The 23,719-nt window shown below is 41.2% G+C and overlaps 1 protein-coding gene across 2 annotated transcripts in view; it reads left to right on the top strand.

The window, feature by feature from the left end:
* The first annotated feature begins 1,938 nt into the window (after positions 1–1,938).
* TAF2 (TATA-box binding protein associated factor 2) overlaps positions 1,939–23,719 on the top strand; it is a 68,366-nt gene continuing 46,585 nt past the window's right edge. Inside the window, exons 1-8 of one of the 2 annotated variants that reach the window (XM_075704760.1) lie at positions 1,939–2,338; positions 3,906–3,960; positions 4,761–4,921; positions 18,252–18,370; positions 19,732–19,873; positions 20,240–20,471; positions 21,697–21,881; positions 22,417–22,530. In XM_075704760.1, coding sequence (XP_075560875.1) covers positions 2,286–2,338; positions 3,906–3,960; positions 4,761–4,921; positions 18,252–18,370; positions 19,732–19,873; positions 20,240–20,471; positions 21,697–21,881; positions 22,417–22,530 — 1,061 coding nt within the window. In that variant the 5' untranslated portion in view covers positions 1,939–2,285. Of the gene's footprint in view, positions 2,339–3,905; positions 3,961–4,760; positions 4,922–18,251; positions 18,371–19,731; positions 19,874–20,239; positions 20,472–21,696; positions 21,882–22,416; positions 22,531–23,719 lie in introns of those variants that run through there. The other variant, XM_075704761.1, reaches the window with a different exon arrangement.

Raw genomic sequence — 23,719 nt, 5'->3', positions numbered from 1 at the left:
TTAAGCAACTTCTCACGGGTCACTGATCAAGTCAGGAAGATATCACCTAGACTGCTGCTCTCAGCCAATCTCTTAACAAAAGCGTGTTGCATAACTCAGGGTAGGGCTTTACAATGGACGTCTACAGCAGCATCAGTTTTGGACAACAGTGTAGTTACTGTCTTAAATCCTTTTTTGAGCCGCAAACAAAGACTGATGTGTTATTGTCGTAGTTTAGCCCCAGCCAGCAACTAAGCACCACGCAGGTGCTCGCTCACTCCCCCTACCCCGATGGGATGGGGGAGAGAATCGGAAGAGTGAGAAAAACTCCTGGGTTGAGATAAGAACAGTTTAATAATTGAAATAAAGTAAAATAGTAATGCTAATAGTAACAGTATAATGATGATGATAATAATAATAATGATCTACAAAGCAAGTGATGCACAATGCAATTGCTCACCACCCGCCGACCGATACCCAGACAGTTCCCGAGCAGTGCTGGCTGCTCCCTGGCCAACTCCCCCAGTTTATATACTGAGCATGACGTCATGTGGTATGGAATAGCCCTTTGGATCAACTCTTCTGGCTGTGCCCCCTCCGTTTCTTGTGCACCTGGCAGAGCATGGGAAGCTGGAAAGTTCTTGACTAGCATAAGCAGTACTCAGCAACAACTAAAACATCAGCGTGTTATCAACATTCTCATACTAAATCCAAAACACAGCACTATGCCTGCTACTAGGAAGAAAATTAACTCTGTCCCAGCCGAAACCAGGACAGCTACGGTATCATCCTGTGAGCCTGTGCTGGCTGTGCCCTTGCGCCTGGCCCCTACGCAGCAGGGCCGCGCTTGGTGCGCGCACTCGGGCACGTCCAGGCGTTTGTCAGTCGCCGGAGCTCCACTGCTGCGATCGCAGGCAGCGAGCGGCTCCGCGCCCGAGGGCCGCCAGCAGCGGGCGCAGCGGGGAGCCGGCCGAAGGCCCCCGGCGGGCTGGGCCCCGCTGCAGCAGCTCAGCCGCCCCACGCTGACGGCGGCTCGCCGGCCGCGGAGGCACGGCCAGCATGGCGGCGGCGGCGGCCTGCGCCGGGGCGGGCGCTCCCCTGCGCAAGGGGAGCCCCCGCCAGCAGAGAGGCGGGCGGTCCAGGGCGCTATCGCACCTGAGGGAGCCCCCGGGCTGTGAGCCGGCCCCGAGCCCCGCGCACCGCCCGCCGCTCCCAGCCCGAGCGGTGAGCGCAGGGGATCGGGGCCGGGGCCGGGGCCGGGATGAGGCTCCCGGCTCCCCGCTTCCCGCCGCCCGCAGGCCCCGCCCACGGCCAGCCGTGCGCCTGCGCGAGTCGCGGCCTGCGTGTGCCGCGCGCCCGCCGGCTCCTGCGCTGGAGGCCCGCGGGGCGCATGCGCACGGGGACGTGACCCGGCCCCGCAGGCGTCCTTAGGATTATTTTTCGGCTTTTCTTTTCTTTTTTTTTTTTTTCTTTTTTGCTTCGCTGCCTCTGCCGTGAGTACACCAGCCTTCTGAAAAGCGGGGCTCCAAAAGCCTTCCCATCCTTCAAGAACTCGAGCTCCCTTAAAGGGCCTGCGACCTTTCAACCGCCGGGGTAAAGGTTACTAACAAGATGGCGGCCGCTGCGGAGAGGGAGAGCGTTGGCGGGGCCCGGCGGGCGCGCTGCTGAGGGGAGCCGCGCGCGGCCCGGAGAGCCTGGGCCGCCCCTGCCCTCCATGCCGGCCGGCCCCAGCCGACTGTCCCGGACGAGAAGGAGCCGCGGGAGCCCTCAGCCCAACCGCCGCCCGAAGCAGCGCCCGCGTCCGCAGCGACGATAAGGCCGGGCCGCGGGGGGCTCTGCGGCGCCGCCTGCGCTCCGCCCTCCCGGCCCGCTTGCCCCCCGGCACGGAGGGTGCTGCCCCAGCCGGCGGTCCCAGGAGCGGGGAGCCCTCGGCCGTGCCTGCCCGGCGGCGGCCTTCTTGCTTCGGTAGCTGCCGCCGCCACTGCCCGTTGAGCCGGTTGATTTACGTGGTTCCTGCGGAAAAGAAGCACGCAGCGCCTCTGAACTGGTATCGTACCCCCGGTGTAGAGAGGGGTTGTGTGCTGCACTCGTAAAGGGTTATGTAGAAAGACTGAATGTTGTTCGTGTTATAACTATGGCGCTTATTCGAGCTGAAGATGCCTGACTGTTGGGAGCCACAGATCCACTGGGGAGATGAGTGATCAAATACGACCTGTCACGGGGAAAAATCGAAGGACCCGTCAAGCGAGGATGATGCTGATGCCAGTCTGACGATCAGCAGTGTGTGTTTAGTGCTGCTGTTCACGATGAATAGAAAGAAAGGAGACAAAGGATTTGAGAGCCCAAGACCATATAAATTATAAGTATCCTTTTTTTTTTTTTAAGTTGCTATACTTGAGACCAGTGCGTATTTGAAACAGACCACAGGCTGATCAGTAATTATTTACCTCAGAAGGTTGGAACTATTGCTTATGTCATAGCTTGCACTCAGGAAATGTATATTGTAGGTGTATGTTTTATTGTGTAAATGGACTCACTCGTGGACAGTGAGTCTATCAACCATCCAGTCTCATCCTATAAAGATATTTGCATCGTGCTCTTCAAACCTTGGAGGTCTCTCCACACAGTATCAGCCCTACAGACCATACCATGTTTCATTCTTACTGCTGTGTCAAACCCTTTTGACTTAAGGGCTTTTTTTTTTTTATATATATATATATTTTTTAATATATTATATATATATAAAAAATGCAGTTGCGGTAAGCAGCTTTGTTAAGCAAATTGTCATCTTTACACATTCATCGTTTTGGTTGTAATCAAGCTGTAAAGTGGTTGGTTCTGGATTTCAGTGGATCTTTATGTATTTCTGTTTATACCTCCTTGATTTCTTGATAAATCTGTAATGCAGATGTATTTATGAATAGAATCACTCTTGTTATCATGTACATTTTAATGTGTAGGTAACGTTTGAATCCATCTTTGGATACTACAAGTTACCATTCTCTTGTCGGAATTTTTAGTGAACTTGCTCAACTGAAGCAAAGTCACTTTTTAATGCACAGGGTACATGAGTATGTGCATGCAATGTGCAATGTGGCATAAAAATTCAGTTATTACAAGGTTGGATCTTGAGTCGTGAATAGCACTACTGTGAAGTGCGGGTGAAGATGCCACCTACTACAGAAAAAACTTCCAAGGTTTTAAAAGAGTTGGAGTTGTTATTTTTTCTTCCATTTTTTAAATTAGAGTTTTGTTTACCAGGAGTTCTAATACATCATTCAAAATTTAAGCAAATGCATTTGACTTGTTTAAAATACCTATCTTGATTGGTATGTAACCATTATTTAAAATAATACATTTTTATGACATGCTAATTGTAAAAGCACATACTGTATCTTTTTTTCATGTATAGTATCTGCTTACATAAATTATTTATGAGCATCAGCTCACCAGGTAAATTTTCCACAGGTCTCTGATTGTAAATATTACAGCTGCATGCTGTTTCTAATACTTTTTTTCTAATATTTGTTTTCTAATACTGCGCAAGTGTTAGAACTTGATACTATGCCATTAGTTATACTATATTTTTACATATTTTTACGTATTGTTATGTGATGTTCAAAAGCAATGTTGCTGTCTTCCTGTGTTACTAGTAATATTCATAGTGGTATGATACTAGACTTTGATTTTACTGGAGCTTTACTGACCTTGTGTGCAACTTCAGTGCAGTATCTGTTTTGGACCATGTAAGAGATTTAGACCATCTTGAATTCTTCTTATATAAATATATGCTATATGCAGTATTTATATGTACATACATCCTGTATGAGCTCTCTATTTTTTTTTAAAGCTGGGTTAAAATATTATTTTAAATGCTGGCATTTGTGCAAAACCTTACTTACTTTAATTTTTTTTTTTTCCAGCACAACTCACCAGGTAGTTTGTATCAACAACATAAATTTTCAGAGAAAGTCTGTTGTAGTAAGTATTTTTTAATAAAATGTGAAAGTAGAAATTAAAAGTCTGGGTTTTCTTCATGCTTTTAGAGTAAACAACTGCACACACAAGCTAATTATGTTCTTTAGCTTCTTTATATTTTATACTTTCTAATCTGATGCCCCTCATAAGTCTGTCATTCCTTGAGATGTGTCAAATAGAATACCTTCTAATTGTGAACACTTGAATCTCTGTAAGGAAAAGCTTTCTAAAAGAAAATCACTGCACTGTAAATAATATTACAAAGCAATTTGCAATTCAAAATTGACCTTCAACACAGTGTTAGCTGATGTTAGGGATAGGGTTATGGAGTTTCCTAGCTTATGTGTGAGTTCGCTGGGGCTTTGAAGAGACTTTCCTAATTTCAGGCCTAAAGTCATTTGAGGCTTTTTGTGAATTTAGATATCTGCCTGAATGGATTCTGCTTAGGTTTTAAAAATCATTGTCTCAAGCTCATATACCAAAACCTAAAACATAGTGATGCTGGTAACTTGAAATCTGGTCAATAGAGGCAGATAATTTCCAGTAAAACAGGCATGATTACCAGTCATTTTGAAGTTTTTTGTTTTGTTTCACAGCTGGGAAAATTCATCTGTTAAATGATACGAAACAAAATGTATTTTAGACATCTAAAAGGGCAAACCAATTTTCTTTTCAAATAAAAAATTAACATTTTTTTACCTATGATTTTCCTTTGAAAGGCATTAATAAGAATTTTCTTTATATATATCTAGTTTGTGAATTGATGAAGATTTCACAGAAGATTTTGATTTGTGTTTTCGTAGGGTTATGTGGAACTGACAATATTTCCCACAGTTGCAAACCTGAATAGAATCAAACTGAACAGTAAACAGTGCCGGATTTACAGAGTAAGAGTCAACGATTTAGAAGCAGCTTTCATCTATAACGATCCAACGCTGGAGGTTTGTCACCATGAGTCAAAGCAGTAAGTGATGTCTTTAAAACTGCAGATGTAATGTCTTCTGTTGCTGTTAAGCGTGACCTATTTTATTGTACCGGCAAGTTTTACCTGGTGATTTCCTAATGGCAACGTAAGTTTCAGAAGTTAATTTTTGGTATGGTGACTTAATTCTGGGAAAGTATTTGGCAATAATTCTGACTCATGCTGTTCTTCGTTAGAATTTCTTTTACCAACATTTCTTTGTATTGTTTTGTAAAAATATCAAACTTTTTTAAAAAGTACTTTATGGGGAAAAAGGTGGCGGATGCCAGTAGTATTCTCAGCGCTTTAGGAGACTGTCCTTCTCATGTGTGTTTTCCCTGGTAAAAAAAAAATCTTTGGCTAAAATGTTTTATCTTTGATGGACTTCAGGTTTATCTATGCCCACCTTCTATGCTCATTTATTTATAGACAATTTAGTTACGTTATTGTGGCAATAGCATTTTGTTTATGTTCTTGTAGAGAACATTTTACAGTGTTGCAACTACATTCATATGAGAGTTCCAGTTGAGAGGATTGCCCTTTTGTATTGGGTTTTGAGGGGTTTTTTTCAGTTTCTTTTTTGATTATTTTTTACTCCAGCATCATTGGTTAAATCAGTTTGATTGCATCAGTATAATATTATGTAGACCAAAACTTATGTTCTGATAATCTGTCCTGCAAAAATTGCCCTGATTTTTGTGGTGTGTAATGTCAGATTGAATGGTCATTTTTGTTCCTTCCTATTTTTATACCTAAGAATATTCATATGGTATCAAAGTTCTTGGGAATATTTCCCATTTTCCTAATAAGATTTTGTAAGAATTGTTTCTGATTTGATTAAATATGTCTAGATAGCCATATATATAATTAGCTTATTACTTTGAAACAAATAATAGGAATAAGGCAAATTATATGACTATCAGGTTAACTATTGGACTGCTAAATTAAGATGCTTATTACTGTCCTTCAGCTATTTGTTGTTCCCTTTGGACAGTGATTGCTCTGAGAGATTTGCTAGCTGAAAAGATGGAGAGGTCTTAGTAAGCAGTTTCAGAGCTGATACCACCTTGATTAACTGATAGAATCATAGAATGCTTTGGGTTGGAAAGGACCTTTAGAGGTCATCTAGCCCAACACCCCTGCCATGAGCAGGGACAGCTTTAACTAGATCAGGTTGCTCAGAGCCCCGTCCAACCTGACCTTGAATGTTGCCAGGGATGGGGCCTCTGCCACCTCTCTGGGCAACCTGGTCCAGTGCTTGACCACCCTCATTGTAAAAAACTTCTTTCTAATGTCTAGTCTAAATCTGTTCTTTAGTTTAAATCTGTTATTCCTTGTCCTGTCACAACAGGCCTTATTAAAAAGATTCTCCCTATCTTTCCTCTAGGCCCCCTTTAAGTACTGGAAGGTCGCAATAAGGTCTCCTCTCAGCCTTCTCTTCTCCAGGCTGAACAACCCCAACTCTCTCAGCCTGGCCTCATAGGAGAGGTGCTCCAGCCCTCGGATCATTTTGGTGGCCCTCTTCTGGACCTGCTCCAGCAGGTCCATGTCCTTCTTGTGCTGAGGGCCCCAGAGCTGGACGCAGTGCTCCAGGTGAGGTCTCACCAGAGCAGAGCAGAGGGGCAGAACCACCTCCTTCGACCTGCTGGCCACGCTTCTTTTGATGCAGCCCAGGATACGGTTGGCTTTCTGGGCTGCAAGCGCACATTGCTGGCTCATGTCCAGCGTTTCATCCACCAGTACCCCCAAGTCCTTCTCGGCAGGGCTGCTCTCAATCCCTTCATCCCCCAACCTGTACTGATACCGGGGGTTGCCCCGTCCCAGGTGCAGGACCTTGCACTTGGCCTTGTTGAACCTCATGAGGTTCACAGAGGCCCACCTCTCCAGCTTGTCCAGGTCCCTCTGGATGACATCTCGTCCTCCTGGTGTGTCAACCGCACCACTCAGCTTGGTGTCATCTGCAAACTTGCTGAGGGTGCGCTCGATCCCACTGTCTATGTCATTAATGAAGATGTTAAATAGCACCGGTCCCAGTACAGACCGCTGAGGGACCCCACTTGTCACCGGTCTCCATGTGGACATCGAGCCATTGACCACGACCCTCTGGATGTGACCATCCAGCCAATTCCTTATCCATCGAACAGTCCACCCATCAAACCCATATCTCTCCAATTTAGAGAGAAGGATGTTGTGGGGGACTGTGTCAAAGGCTTTACAGAAATCCAAGTAGATGACATCCATTGCTTTTCCCTTGTCCACTGATGCAGTCACTCCTTCATAGAAAGCCACTAAGTTGGTCAGGCAGGACTTGTCCTTGGTGAATCCATGCTGGCTGTCTCAAATCACCTCCCTGTCCTCCATGTGCTTGAGCATAGCTTCTAGGAGGGTCTGTTCCATGATCTTCCCAGGCACAGAGGTGATCATGACAGGTCGATAGTTCCCAGGGTCCTCCTTTCTTCCCTTTGTTAAACATGGGCATGACATTCCCCTTTTTCCAGTCAGCAGGGACTTCATCTGATTGCCATGACTTTTCAAATATCATGGAGAGTGGCTTGGCAACTACATCAGCCAATTCCTTCAGGACTCTCGGATGCATCTCATCAGGTCCCATAGACTTGTGTACATTGAGGTTCTTCAGGTGGTCTCGAACCTGATCTTCCCTTACAGTGGGAGGGGCTTTACCCCCCTGGTCCCCATCTTTTGGTCCATCGATTTGGGAGGGGTGAGGAGAGAGGTTGCTGGTGAATACCGAGGCAAAGAAGTTGTTGAGTACCTCAGCCTTCTCCTCGTCCGTTGATACTAGGTCGCCATTCTTGTTTATCAGGGGGGTATGCTTTCTTTAACCTTCCTTTTCTGGTTGATATACCTGTAGAAGCCCTTCTTGTTATTCTTTACATCCCTTGCCAAATTCAGCTCCATCCTCACCTTGGCCTTCCTGACCTTCTCCCTACACAATCGGGCCGTTTCCCTGTATTCCCCTCAGGACACCTGTCCCTGCTTCCACTGCCTGTGCAGTTCCCTCTTACTCTTTAGTTTGACCAGCAGGTCTCGATTCAGCCATGCTGGTCTCTTCCCATCCTTGCCTGATTTTTTACACTTGGGGACTGATAGCTCTTGTGCTGTATGGAAGGTGTCCTTAAAGATCTGCCAACTCTGTTCCGTTCCCCTGTCCCTGAGGACCGTCTCCCAGGGTGTCCTTCTGACTAACTCCTTGAAGAGCTGGAAGTTTGCTTTCCTAAAATTTAGGGTCCTGACTGTACTCCTCGCTTTTCCCATGTCCGTCAGGAGCATGAACTCCACCAATGCGTGATCACTGCAGCCCAAGCTGCCTCCAGTCTTGACATCACCGATGAGCTCAGTTGCATTGGTGACCATCAGATCCAGTATCGCGTCCCCTCGGGTAGGTGTGTCTATTACCTGGCTTAGGAAGTTGTCGTCTATGCATTCCAGGAATCTCCTGGATTGCCTACAGCTCGCCGTGTTGCTTTCCCAGCAAATGTCGGCATGGTTGAAGTCCCCCAGCAGGACAAGAGTCTGCAAGCGCGAAGCCTCCCGGAGCTGGAGGAAGAAGACTTCGTCAGCAGGCTCCCCTTGATCAGGCGGCCTGTAGTAGACACCAGCCACAAGGTTCCCTTTGTTGCCTCTGTCTCTGACTCTTACCCATAAACTTTTGACCTGCTCATGGCTATTCTTCAGGGACAGCTCTTCACACTGTATTGATTTCCTTACGTAGAGGGCAATGCCTCCGCCCCTCCTTCCTCGCCTGTCCCTTCTGAAGAGCCTGTAGCCATCAATAGCCACATTCCAGTCGTGGAATTTGTCCCACCAGGTTTCGGTTATGGCAATCAGGTCGTAGCTGTCTAGTAGCACAGCAGCTTCCAGCTCCTCCTGTTTGTTCCCCATCCTGCGTGCATTCATGTAGAGAGCTGATGAAGGCAGATAGGAGCTAGCTAGACTTACTCTGCAGTAAACTGCAGAGTCCATACAGTCCTGCTAGTTAGATTTGTGAAAATAGTGGCATTCTCAAGTGATGTAGCTAGATCTATAAGAGGTTGTCTACCCATTGCCTTAATGACTAGAGCCTTTGAGATATTTCTTAGCCCATCTCAGTTTTCAGGTTAAACCTGACTTAACTTCTCTGACTATTGTCTGAAAACTGCAGTATTAAAGAGAACTTCTGTTGTTCAGTTACTGAGATTGAAGTGCTACTTTTTATCCAAAGTTATGCATCATTGGATTTGAACTGTTTGTTTATGGCAGACACTATATTCCTTTATTCATCACTTATGCAAGAGTTTCAGTAATTCAGTTTGCAAATACAGTGTTCATTTATATAAGACACTGAAGTGGATATCAGAGTTCTGAAATTTTGCGTCCTGATACTGAACCACTTGAGTCTATTAATTCTGTAATTCCTGTCCATTTTGTGGCTTGATTTTTTTTGTTGTTGTTGTTGCTATTGCTCGGTAAGTCAAAAATTCAGAATCCTCATAGCGGGGATCCTAATAGTTCTGAAGAGCTATAAAGTAAACCATTTGGTCTTTTCTAAGGAATCAAACTTTCATTATTTATTAGCATCATAGATTAGGGTATAAGTCCTAGAATGTTACCTAAACTCACTTCAAGAATTTGAAAGGAAAAGTTACAAATTTGTTCACCATCTGATATTGAAGAGCAAGTTTAAAAACATGTAGCTTCCCACATGTTTTGGGGAAATGGTATGGGAAGAGGCTTTGGTAAAAATCTCATATCTGTTTGGTTTTTGGTAAGAGAAGCACCATGGGCAAATATTTTCACTAAGTATTCTCTTTTGATTTTACTGAAACTTATTTTCATGTTTTCACACCTTCTTTTTATGGCTTGGTTGAATTTACAGTTTGCTGAATTGTTAAATAACTTCTAATGAAAGTGCTAGGTATGTTCAGCACTGTCTGGTATGAAATCAGAGAGTCCTTCAGGTTGGAAAGGACCTATTGAGATCACCTGGTCCAACCCCCGCCATTCAAGCAGGGTCAGCTAGAGCAGGCTGCACAGGGCTGTGTCCAGTTGGGTTTTGAGTAAATCCAAGGATGGAAACTCCGCAATCTCTCTGGGCAACCTACTCCAGTGTTTGATGACCCTCACAGCAGAAAACCATTTTCTTTCATTCAGATGGAATTTCATGTATTTTAACTTGTGTCCAATGACAGGACCAGAGGCAATGGGCACAACCTGAAACACAGGAAGTTCCCTCTGAACATCAGGAAACACTTTTTTACTGTGAGGGTGACTGAGCCCTGGGACAGGACAGTTTGTCCAGAGAGGTTGTGGAGTTTCCATCCATGGAGATACTCAAAAGCTGTCTGGACATGGTCCTGGGCAACTGACCATAGGTGGCCCTGCTTGAGCCAGAGGGGTTGGACCAGATAACCTTCAGGGGTGCCATCCAACCTCATCCATTCTGTGATCCTGTAATAACTGAATCTGGAGTAACTTCCGGAAGATGTGAGAAAGGAGCAGCACTTAAAATGATCAGAGTGAGCACTCCATTACATTAAGCAAGGGATGAGGAGAGACAACTCTATCATTTTGTGGAGGAAGTGAGCTGCTTTGTTTAGCATCCTAGTGGTATAGTGGAACATCATCCTTTTTTCATATTATCCTGTTTAAGAGCAGTGAATGCAATTTGAGGACAATGCATGCAAAGTGAAATCCTGTCTCACACAGGGCTACAGTGACCTGTGGTTTTTCACTGCTGCAGGTTTTCACATTGCTATTCGAACTTAATAGAAAGTTTCCGTATTTCGTAAGTCCTGTTATTCATAGTTACAAAAGACAGAGGTCACCAAATATTCTTAACGAAAAACTAGCATGCCTCTTTTCTTTATCTCAGAAGTCAAAGGCTACATGGGTTATGAAGTATTACATGAGGTGTATTTTTTCCATTGAAATACCTGGTCAGAATAGGGTATTGAACATGGTGGTAGCTATATTGATTAAATACAGCATCTCTGCTCTTAAGGCAGGATTACAAACAGAAATGCTAGATATCTAAAAACTCTAATTAGTACCTCAAAAAGAAACTTGTAAGTGTGTTTCCTCTGCCCTTCTTTACAAAGAACTGCTTCTAGAAACAGCAGTGATTTATAGTAGTCTTTAATCAGTCCTGGCTCTGCTGGTCATCTCTTCCAAGTTCTAGTTTGTTATGGCAGGTTTAATGACGATGTCCTTTGTACCCTTGCAGCTGAACAAGGTATATCAATTATTTTGAACAGGACACAGACACAGGACATCAGATTTTGTTTCTAGTGTTACAGGGATAGTTACCTTTTGCACAGATTTCTTCAGTGGTCTACTGAACTAGTAAATGTGAAATTAAGATGGTTCTTGGCAATCTGTTTATTTAAAATACTTGGTTTCTATCTTTACTCTTTCCTGTGGTGTTTTGCAAATAAAAAATTAGTTCAAGTTTGAAGGTTTTATATACAAACATTTTCTTCCTTTTGATAGTGCTTTTGGTTTTCTTAAATGTCAATTTCTAAAAGAATACATAAAGTATGTAGAAAAAGTTGTTGGCTTAATGGACTCTTTCCTACCTTTTTTATCGAAGTTAAAATATTCTAAAGACTTGTTACTCCCTTAGTTAGCAACAAAATTCAATTAAAAATGGAAAATTCTGTATTTAAAGCCACTGTAATTATTTGGGAAGACTTGCTACAGCATCTGTGACTTGAGAGGTTACATTTGCTGATATGAAGTGGTGAACTGTTTCTTGTTTATGTTGTGCCAAATTTTGGCATGCAAGAAAACGTAGCTAAAAGAGGGTTGAGAAAGTAAAGGGTAAAGAGAGCTTTATCTATGAAATAGTATCTGTCTCACCACAATGTTCTCTGCTACTTCTTGGGTGAGGTCTTCTGTCAGATCAGCTCTTTGTGTTCTGAATTTGGACATTCAACTTGTTTTCAGTTCAAGTAATACTTTTGGATTTTATCGTCTGTTGATGCAAAAATCATTGATATGTGGTCTCTGTCATAGCACATTTTCAGTGTTGGGGAAGGTGAAATGATTTTTTTTTTTGTCTTGTATATTGTCACTTCTGCTGAATGACCTCACTAAAAAGGTAATTAAAAATTGATGGATTTTGTAGGAAATGTTGGAAACCTTTAGTTAGTGCATTAAATGTATTTTCAGCTTTGATGCCATTGCCAGCTTATCCATTAGTTCCAAACCATAATTTCAGGTAACAACTGAAAGAATTTTTAGAGTTTTATGTAGAAATAAAGTCAGTCTTCCATCTTGTAATTTCCTCTTGAGGCTTCAGGACATCATAGCTTTTTCCTGTTAGAATAGATAGATGAGCTTAAGTGATGGTGTCACTTTCTCCCTGACTGAGCAAACATCTGAACAGTGCTGTAAGGTATAATACAATTCACATAGTTTTACCATGTGTACACAAGGTGGCAGAGAATCCCATTTTGCTTATACTTTTAAGGAAGAGTTTGAAATCTTGCAAAGACTGCAAATAGTGTTGGAGGATGTCTGTTTGAGTCTTGTCTGAGGGCTGTTAAGTGTTACAGCCGCCTCTGTCCTCCTCATCTTCCCACTTTTCCTTGTAAATTGTTGCTTTCTCAATTCTGTCAATATAAGGGAAGTGGGGTTTATTTTTTTGGGCTATAGTATGCAGAAATCCCACAGTATGTATTCTGAATACTGAGACAACTGTGTATCTCAGCCCCTTTTATGTTAAAATGGGCAAAGGACATCTCTCTTTGCTTGATCCTATGGGTAAGATTGTAAACTGTTAAATAGCCACAGCACAAGTTTGGAGTTTTGATGCAGTGGTTTGAGCTGTGATAAGTGAAGTTTGTGATGATCCTGCTGTTGCCTGGTGGTGTGTTTTAACCCCAGCTGGCAGCTAAGCCCCACACAGCTGCTTGCTCACCCTCCCCACCCCCTCCACCCCCCAGTGGGATGGGGGAGAGAATGGGGGGGGGGGGGGGGGGGAGGTAAAACCCATGGGTTGAGATAAAGGCAGTTTAATAGGACAGTAGAGACAGCAACAACAATAATGATGATAAAAGAATATACAAAACAAGATGCACAGTGCAACTGCTCACCACCCACTGACCGATGCTCAGGCAGTCCCCAAGCAGTGATTGCTGCCCCCGGCCAACTCCCCCCAGTTTCTATACTGAGCATGACATCACATGGTATGGAATAGCCCTTTGGGCAGTTTGGGTCAGCTGTCCTGGCTGTGCCCCCTCCCAGTTTCTTGTGCACCTGGCAGAGCATGGGAAGCTGAAAAGTCCTTGAGTAGTGTAAGCACTACTTAGCAACAACTAAAACATCAGTGTGTTCTCAACATTATTGTCATCCTAAATCCAAACCACAGCACTATGCCTGCTACTAGGAAGAAAATTAACTCTATCTCAGCCGAAACCAGGACACTTGGTTATGTGCTTCACATGTTTGTATGTCAACTATGGTGCAGGGTTGAGAAGCTATTGCATTTTATTATTACTCTGTGTAAAGGAAGGTATGATTTTCTATAGCTAACGTGCACATAATGCTTTCCTGTGCATAAGTACTCTATTCAGCATAACTTTAACCTTTGGCAGTATATACCTGTTCATTCACTAGTTCAGCTTTTTTTTAACGTGAAGCCTGTAGTTTTTAAACTTTAAAAATATGAAGATGTTTTGATAGCCTCCAACTTTACTGTTGCTTTAGTTACAAGCAGCAGCAGCAAGCTGTGAGGGAGAGCAATGTGATAGCCTTCAGGGCATGTCTTGCAATATTCTTTCTTCTGACATGTCAGTGATCAAGCCTTTAGCCTATGCACAAAATAGAAACATTACTGGTGGACTGAGCATGTGTTTTTCTGCAATAGATAGCCTTCATTTCCACTGGTATGATGCTTATCTAGTTATAAATTCACGATAGACCTTGTTAGAAATAAACAGAGGTGTAGAGAACTTTTGAAGAAAGAGATGGCAAAGCCCTTAACCTTGGGCAAGAATGAAAACTAGTTTTTCAGTGTGCCAAAGATTCAGCTCATTGCCTTATTCATAAATTATCTGTATGTGTACATACTCAATATATGTATACCTATGATATAGCATATATTATATATAGCATATTTTTTATATATTTTGGGGTTGGACTCCAAAACCAAGTGGTAATTGTAGCTGGGAAGCAAAGTAAGGTAGTAAATGAATTATAGGTAACGAAGAGTAATGAATTACATGTGGATCAAAGAGCTTATTTTGCCAAGGTGATGTTAAATACTGTAGGAAGAAAGTGGTTTATAGACTATATGTTTGGGCTGTGTAACAGTTAAGTAGCACCACTGCAGCTAGTAGTGAGATGTGCTATGGAAAGTTGATGTGGAGGTATTTGGAATCAATGAGTAGCTTTAAAAAATAAGTCTCTACAGGATCGCTTGTTTCTAGTCAGTCAACAAGTAGGCACTTGGGCTGTAATTAAGTGTTTTGGGTGAATTCTGATAATAAAATGTATCCCTACCAGGAGAAAACATGAATGCATATTACTTCTTCAATGTCAATCTATACTTAGCATTAGGAAAATTTATCTTTGTTCCTTAGGCTGTAACTTTTGGCATGAGCTCTGTTTTTGTTAAAATGGCCATATCCAGTTTATTGAGAATAGCTCAACCTATGAAAAAATTAATCTCTGGTACTAAGCCTTTAATGGATTCCTTTTACAATGAATCACCCATTTGAATTGGAACAGTTCACAAAAATAGAAATGTCAGAATAGACTGTTTTCCATAAAATGTTAAGCCCTGTGGAGTCTACCTTTCTTGCTGTAAAATCATAACCTTTTCCTGTCTGTGAACCCATTGATGTTTAAAATGTAACCACAAGCTCATCACGATCCTCAAACTTGGAACAAATTCTCACTGATGTGTTGGAAAGGGATCCCCTATCAGTAATTCTGAATTTTCATAACCAGTTTCGATTAAAATGAAGAACTTCAAGACTTTACAATCTTAACAGAATGTTACTGTTGTTTTCTGTTGCTAGTTTCTTTAATTACTAAGGTAGTTTTTAGTCATGCAGTCTTTTTTTTAAAGAGAGTTTTTCCAATGGTATTTGCTTGCCTTCCTAGGATGCCATTTGAACACAGCTTAAAGCAACATCAGTTGGGGTGGTTATGATCCCATTGACAGACTCCCATGCCTCAGTAGCAGCACCTCTTTGACCCCTCAGTATGTCAGGTCAGGGAGCTAAACCAACTGAAAGCTGCCTAAAAAAAAAAAAAAAAAGGCTTTTTTTTTTTTTTTTTTTTTTTCATTTGGCACTTTCAGCTGCATCACCCCAGGGTTGGATGATCAGTAGTCTCCTTAGTGAGGGAGTAGGAATGCGTGGCTGGAGACAGACATCAGCTGGAGTTTAAGTTGGTTTGAATTGGTCTGGAAGCGTAGCCAAAGTTATAGTATATTCTAGTGTACAAATTCAACCTTGTGCTTTTAAAACTTGTTGGCATTGTATCCTATCTTTAGGTACACCTCAGCTATGAAAAAGTTAAAAATGATTATGTATTAAAACTTGGGTTTTGGATGTTTCTATGCTCATATGCTCCCATTTACTATTCACGTCCTATTTTCAGAAGCTTCCAAGCAAAGTAGACGAGTTTACTGCTCCTAACATTCTCAGTCTAGGTAGTGGTGCCAGGGAATTTTTGCACTATTATTGCCAAAGATCAAGAACTGCATGAAAATATGTTCTCAATATATTTCAGTGTTTTAGCAGGTTTTTTTAGATGTGGAAGGCTAGGAATATAAGCATGGTGTTTGACATACCTAGACTTATAGGATGATCCTGGCATGGTTAATTACCCTCCATTCCTCCAAGCAAGGTACTGTAATTTAGGTTGAATGCTGTTTTCTCTGTGGGTGGTGAATAGGGAATGGTTAGATGAAAGTAAAATCCTGAAGTGAGATCATGTCTGCTTTGCGTGGACTTCAGATTCCATGGAAGAGTGAAGTCGACAGCCAAAGTTAATTTACTCCAATGTGGTGCAGTAACACTGCAGATAGCTTTATGCTTGATTGCAGCTCTGCCCCCACAATGGTTGGATTCATCAGTGGTGCACACCTAAATGCTCAAAATTCTGGGGAAAAAAGGTGATCAGTAATTCAAACACTTTCTCTTCAGGTATAGAATTGTGCAAGCTTTTGAAGAATTCTGTGTACTAGAGGATTAGAATTAAGTGTTGCTTCCATGTTTACAGAGTTTAAAAATCTATTTTGAAGAAGTATAAAAGCTGTAGTGTAAAGATGCAAAACTGAGGTTATTTTTGAACTTGACTTGGTCGGTCCTCCAGTACCTGAATGTAATCACATTAAATAATAAGACAACTTCCTGCTCATAACTGCTGTAATAGCAGACACATGCATGTTCCTGCACATTTCAGTAGAAAACAGTTAATCTAAGCCATAACTTTGGAATTACTTTGGTATTACTTCGGAATGAAATGTGCAATCATTTAGCAGCTAATATGTAGTAGTGTATTGAGTTTGCGTGGCAAGGTTTTGTAGCCCAGGGGCTACAGGGGTGGCTTCTGTGAGAAGCTGCTAGAAGCTTCCCCTATGTCCGATAGAGCCAATGCCAGCCGGCTCCAGGATGGACCCACTGCTGGCCAAGTCCGAGCCCATCAGCGACGGTGGTAGTGCCTCTGGGATAACGTATTTAAGAAGAGGGGGAAAAAAACCAAAACTGTACATCTGCAGCCGAAGAAAGGAGTGAGAGTATGCGAGAGGAACGACTCTGCAGACACCAAGGGCAGTAAAGAAGGGGGGGTAGGAGGTGCTCCAGGCACCGGAGCAGAGATTCCCCTGCAGCCCGTGGTGAAGACCACGGTGAGGCAGGCTGTCCCCTGCAGCCCATGGAGGTCCACAGTGGAGCAGATATCCACCTGCAGCCCGGGGAGGACCCCACGCCAGAGCAGGGGAATGTGCCCGAAGGAGGCTGTGACCCTGTGGGAAGCCTGCGCTGGAGCAGGCTCCTGGCAGGACCTGTGGACCCATGGAGAGAGAAGCCCATGCTGGAGCAGGTTTGCTGGCAGGACTTGTGACCCCATGGGGGACCCATGCTGGAGCAGTCTGCTCCTGAAGGACTGCACCCGGTGGAAGTGACCCATGCTGGAGCAGTTCATGAAGAACTGTAGCCCATGGGAAGGACTCATGTTGGAGAATTTAATGGAGGACTGTCTCCTGTGGGAGGGACCCCATGCTGGAGCAGGGGAAGAGTGTGAGGAGTCCTCCCCTGAGGAGGAAGGAGCAGCAGAGACAATGTGTGATGAACTGACTGCAACCTCCATTCCCTGTCCCCCTGTGCCACTCAGGGGGAGGAGGTAGAGCAATCGGGAGTGAAGTTGTGCCTGGGAAGAAGGGAGGTGTGGGGGGAAGGTGTTTTAAGATTTAGTTTTTATTTCTCATTACCTTACTCTGATTTGATGGGTAATAAATAACTAATTTCCCCAAGTCGAGTCTGTTTTGCCTCTGACAGTAATTGGTGAATGATCTCTCCCTGTCCTTATCTTGACCCATGAGCCTTTTGTTATGTTTTCTCTCCCCTGTCCAGCTGAGGAGGGGAGTGATAGAGTGGCCTTGGTGAGCACCTGGCATCCAGCCAGGGTCAACGCACCACAAGTAGCTTGAGCAGCTCAAACCTGATTACAAAAATTTGTGTCTGCATCCTAAAAAAATGAATTACGGTAACATTTTTAAAAAATTATTTCTAGGGAGTAAAAAGTACAGTATGTGTTTCTGTAGTTTAGCGTATTGAAGCTAAAACTCTAGTACGTTATGTGATATTTAAAAGAGCATAAAATAAAACTATTCCTATCCATCAAGCTAAGAGGGGGGAAAATACCATTGCCAAGCTAAAATCCTACTACATTTGGAAAAGCAACTTAAAACCAAAACTACAATATGTGAGGAAGCAGATCTTCAAGACAGATCTTTAGAAGAAACACACAAATGTAATCCAAAATTTTCCAAAACAAGAATTTTTGATTGCTCTTCCAGTAAGCGTAAATATTACTCTTACTGGGAAGTAAAGAGCACCAAACATTTCTCATTTAATTTACTGGGGTTTATTAGTGCTTAAGTCTTTTTGATCATGAATCACTTCTGTAAGAACCTAGTTTTAAGTTCTGGTTTTCAAAATCTAATCCTTACTCCTTCTTCCCTTCACTCCTTTAAAAACACAACAAAATACTTGGTTGAACATGCACTATGAAATTCGGTGTAGAAATCCTATAACTTCAGAAGTTGTTTTTTGTAGTTCAGCATGTACTTTAAGAATTAACTGGGTATTTCTGACAGGAGGAATCTCAACTATTTTTCCAATGCCTACGCTGCCGCAGTCAGTGCTGTGGACCCAGATGCCGGAAATGGAGAACTCTGCATTAAGGTTCCCTCGGAGTTGTGGAAACATGTTGATGGTAAAGTAAAGAGACCATACTGAAAGCTTAAAGATGCCATAGAGTTGCTATGGCAACTGTGAGTTTGCATAGGAAGATAGTAGATTTATACAAATAGAAATAGCATTACATTATGAAATGGTGGTTACTGTTTCCTTTTTCCTCACCTATATCTTCCCAGCCGAAATCTGAAAAATACCTGCGCACTTCTTGGTAATATGGAGAAGTGGTTGCAAGGTTTCTGAACAGCCTTTACAAACAGACTCCTGGGGGAGTTCATGGGCCCAGAAGTATACATGAGGATGTGGGTGTAATGCAGTATTGTGGGTGCTAAACTGTAACTATTTGAAGCTGCTTACAATATGCATGAGCCAACAAAGAGAAGAATTTACAACGATATGCCTATATAAGTGTTGTTTAAAAAGTTATATTAATTTTTTTCCCATCTCACTTTGAAGAATGGTTGGTTTAAAACGGATCCAATAGTGAAAAGTAGACTACTGTATAAACTGGTGTACTAGATCCTGGAACAAGTAACTTTTTTAATAAATTACCCTTCAACATTGATTATTTTCTTACATGGATCTTATTAGTTTCTTGTATTGGTTTTCTTATATGGTTTTATCAGATTTTCCCGTGGATTTGTGAGACCTGTGAGAGAAAAAACAACTATATCATGAAACTGACTCACACAGTGTGGTCAGATACACCTCAATAGGAAAGACACTTGTTTATTTTAATTTTTGTTTAAGTTCCTGTTGTGTTACTTGCAAGCCTAAAAATGAAAATATTCAAACAGGTGTAATTTTTGTTTTCAAAGTTTGAATGCCAAAATATGGTGAGATTTGTTGGATAAATTTCACCATATGCCTGAATTTCTTTTCTTGCCAGCCTATTCATAGGTGAGATTTCTGTGAAACTAAACCAAAGCAAGGACATTTCAGTTACAGGAAAAGCTTTAACTATAATAAGAGGTTTTAAGAAACTGCAAATTACAATAACATGTCTTTTAAGAATGTGCCTGTTACATGCAGGTTTTGTAGAAAATTATTTCAGCAAGGTACAAAGGAGATCATGTTTAGGGTACAATCACTGTATAAAGATTCTTTACTATTGGGGAGTTGGAAGATGAAATGTAACTCCAATTGCAGTTTGTATTCATTAATAAAGATTCTCATAAATTCATATCCTGTAAGTTAAGCTTAAGAGGTTTCAGTTTTGTAAGCTTTCGAGCTGTGCTTTGTAAGTGGACCTGGAGGTCCATGAGAATGAAGTAAACACATCATCTTGAAAGACCAAGAGTCCAAAACTGAATGACTATTCTGAAATAACTTTCATGGGAGTTGTATGTATTTACTGTAATTTTGATCTTGCTATGGCAGAGTTGAAAGTCCTGAAGGTGCATATAAACTTTTCTCTGGACCAGCCAAAAGGAGGCCTTCATTTTGTGGTACCCAACATGGAGGGCAGCATGGCAGAAAGAGGGGCTCATGTCTTTTCATGTGGTTATCAAAATTCTACAAGGTAAGAAAACCGTCTTTGAATGTTAGACTGTGTTTCCTATTTAATCTCAAAGTGTAGGAAATACAGATAATTTCTTTGAATTCTTGTAATTTTGAAAAAGTCTAAAACTTAATTTATACTCTAAAGGAGCTTACCGATGTGAAGTAGCATCTAATGATTAGTAATTAGGATTTTTAGTCTTTATAGCTCAGCAGGAGGTAATGGCAAAGAAACTTGTAGTGCTTTATAAAATTAATGTATAGTAGGAGTCAGTATGTCAACATGCAAAGTATTTAAGAATATAGTTTGGAACTTGAGAGAAAAATCATCTGTGAAAAAGAGAAGTATGATTGTTAACCATTTTTCCCCCAATCCTAACTTCCCTAGATTTTGGTTTCCTTGTGTTGATTCATATTCTGAGTTGTGTACCTGGAAACTTGAGTATACTGTAGATGCTGCAATGGTGGCTGTTTCAAACGGAGATTTGGTGGAAACTGTATATACCCATGATATGAGAAAGAAGACTTTTCATTATATGCTGACTATTCCAACTGCAGCTTCGAACATCTCCTTGGCGATAGGACCTTTTGAAATCCTTGTTGATCCATACATGCATGAGGTAATAATATTCATAGAGGCTGCCCTTTTTTTTTTTTTTTTTTGTAAAGTAGTAGTGACTATTTTTATGTTGCGACCAGTATATATTGGTCAAATATGGGTATGTCTAGATGCGACCTCTGTTAGTACAGTTATATGATAAAACTTGTCTAGTAATGCCTGTATTTAAGTTTATCTCCAAAGTAAAGCCTTTGAATGAGCAATAATTCTATTTATGCTTGAATTTTGGGGGATAATTTAGTTGGAGTTGGTAACAGCATATTTCTCAAAATAGCTTTAAACCCATCCTGTTGCTGGTAGTAGATGAGAATTAGTGCTACACAATTGAGTAGTCTTTTGAACTAAATTTGACATTGAGTTTTCATTCTTCACAGATTGTTGCCATAATATTTATATGTGTAGTTTCAGATGGGGTAAGGATGGACTTGGCAGGCAGATTAAGTTACCAGTTTATCATAAAGACTGGCCTGTGTATTCTTCTTTTGAAAGCATGATAGGAAAATACTGGGAAATAGCTATGTTTCACTTTATCCAAAGGCAAACATCAGATTTTGGTCCTCAGCAATGGTATTCTGTTGACTTTTACTGGTGGGACATACTCACTTGTGAAAGATAATAGTTATTAAAAAAAAAACAACCAGTTGTTGATATTTGAAAAACCCAAACTGATAAATTTCGGTAGAGTTTAACTTCTATAGAGACGAATTGAAGTTATATGTCATTCTTAACTTGGTTCCTGTGTCACTGCGGAAGTCAGTGTCATTGGCTGCATCATAAGTTTGTGGAAAAACCAGTAATATCAAAGGTTACTCGTAGTTTTAGCTGTAAGAAGTCTTCTAAACAGTAGCACTGCTTGACTGATTTGAAAATAGCTAATTCTTTACTGCATAAAAGAAAAATACTACCTCCAAAAGACATTGGATTGCAAAATGAAAGAAAAACGTCATGTGTTTTTAAATTATAGACATCGCTAGGTAGACATTGTTACTGTGTGTTGGCTGCTAAAATTATTTTCCCGTTGTTGCTCTCGCAATTAAGATGGACATGCTGGTGCACTCTTCTGCCATGATAGTCATTATCACAGCTTCAGAATGCTTTGTTCTGTTAAATTTACAGCAGCTATATTTTTATTGTGTTGTGGGGTTTTTTCTGTTATGCAATATACTTGATATTTATGGATTTAAATATATTCATCAGTCTTGTACCAAATTTTCCTTTGTTTGTAGGTGACTCATTTTTGCTTACCACAACTTCTCCCGTTGCTCAAACATACCACGTCATACCTTCATGAAGTGTTTGAATTTTATGAGGAGATTCTTACTTGCCGCTATCCATATTCCTGTTTCAAGACTGTTTTTATAGATGAAGCTTATGTTGAAGTAGCTGCTTATGCATCCATGAGTATTTTCAGGTTAGTATTTGAGAAAATTACGCCTTCTAAATCCACAGGCTTAGAAGCTGTAGGTCCAAGACTATTGAGAAATACATGAAGCTCTTATTATTTCTACAGTCTGAGTTTTGGGCTCTCTAGTTTGAAAAGGCTGGCTTTTGTTGACATTACAAGGCTTTTAACACCATTTCCAATTTTATGTGTTATAAAGATGTTGGATTTGTATCTTCTTTAAGAAAAAATTGGCAGTGGTTTTCTTTGTGAATTAGAAACACCACATATGAAATACTTAAGATCAAATTAAGTGCAGAAGTTTGATTATGTTTTATTTTTTTTCAGCTGGGATAGGGTACCAGAAATCCGAAAGAGTTTCGGCATTTAAAACAAACTACTTTAGCTCTACACAGAGAGTTGTACATAGATGATAATAGCAGGAGATCTGCCTGGATTAAGGGTATTTAAAAAAAGATGTTACTATCTCATTGGAAAACCAGCGAATGAATTATTTTATTTGTTTTGGCTCATACTGTGTTATTTTCCTTTTATGGGGGTCCAGCACAAATCTCTTACACAGTGCAATGATTATAGATGAAACTCCACTGACAAGGAGGTGCTTAGCACAGGCCCTGGCCCAGCAGTTCTTTGGATGTTTTATATCCAGAATGTCCTGGTAAGTATTTTACCATTGTACTCTCTAGAAAATGGGGAAAATCTAGGAAACTCAAATTTTAATTTACATGTTGCATTTTATCAGAATAATAAGTGAAAGAGTAACTGTAGAAGAAAGAAAAAAAAAGGAATAATAAAATCAGCTCAATAAATGAAAATCCATGAGATTTTTTTGTTTGAGAGGGGGGATGTGAGATATAAAGGTTCCAAAGACTGTAGAGATTGAACGTGTCTTCTCTCAGAAGTTGTTGCTACTGAACGTTGTAGTGTGCTTTGGCGCCTGGAAATTCTGAGGGGAGACTCTCTTGTATCATCAGTAAATTTCTGTCGTATTTTGGATGAAGAAGTGTAGCCTGCATGGGAAGTACTTGTGGAGCGCAGAACTAATAAATTACGAAGAAGTTCAGGGAGGGGAATGCAGAAATTACTGTCAAATGGGCAAATTCATTGCGGTGGTAAGCTGCCTATAACTCCATCCCTCAGAAAACCTCCCCCAGCTGGCTCTTGCAGTTCTGATCAGTGTTTATTTTAAAGCGTTTTGCATGCACTTTATATATCAGGGGCAAGGAACCCATTATTTTTTTCATGGTAAAAGTGTATGTCCCAGAGTATCCTTGGCTTAAAAAAAAAGAAACCAGCATGTTTTTAAATTGATGTTTGTACTGTTACAATTTCTCTTGCTCTCTTCCTTATTTCTAGTCTGCTTCCATTGTGAAGACAATTTTTTCCTCCTTCATAATGACTCCCTTTGTGTCTTTATTTTATTCATTTCATCATATTCTGTCATTCTTATGTTTAGAATTCTATTTCATGATTATTTTATAGTTTTTGTCCATATTTTTCTCTCTTAGAACATAACTCTCAAAAGAGGTGTTTAAGTGAATGTCCACTATATTGCGAGATAGGCATTTTGTCTACTTGCTGTTCAAATCTTTTGCATTGCGTTAAGATGTTTATCAAGAAATTAAGATCATATAGATTAGCAGTTGTTTTAACTTCAGTGTCCATTTACTCTGTTTTATTGTTACTGTTTCAGCTAACATGGTTTAGTTTTATATTTTAATCTGGGCTTCTGTGGTAAAAGTTCAGTTTTCACTGGCTTTTCAGTTTCATCAGTCCCGTCCAGGTGCCAAGTTACATAAATTGGTTCACAGCTCATCAGACTCCTATTGACTTAGAGAAGTTATATA

The sequence above is a fragment of the Pelecanus crispus genome, chromosome 2, assembly GCF_030463565.1.
Source record: "Pelecanus crispus isolate bPelCri1 chromosome 2, bPelCri1.pri, whole genome shotgun sequence".
Classification (NCBI taxonomy): domain Eukaryota; kingdom Metazoa; phylum Chordata; class Aves; order Pelecaniformes; family Pelecanidae; genus Pelecanus; species Pelecanus crispus.
Note: the sequence above shows the minus strand (reverse complement) of the source record. Positions and strands in the feature narration are given on the sequence as shown.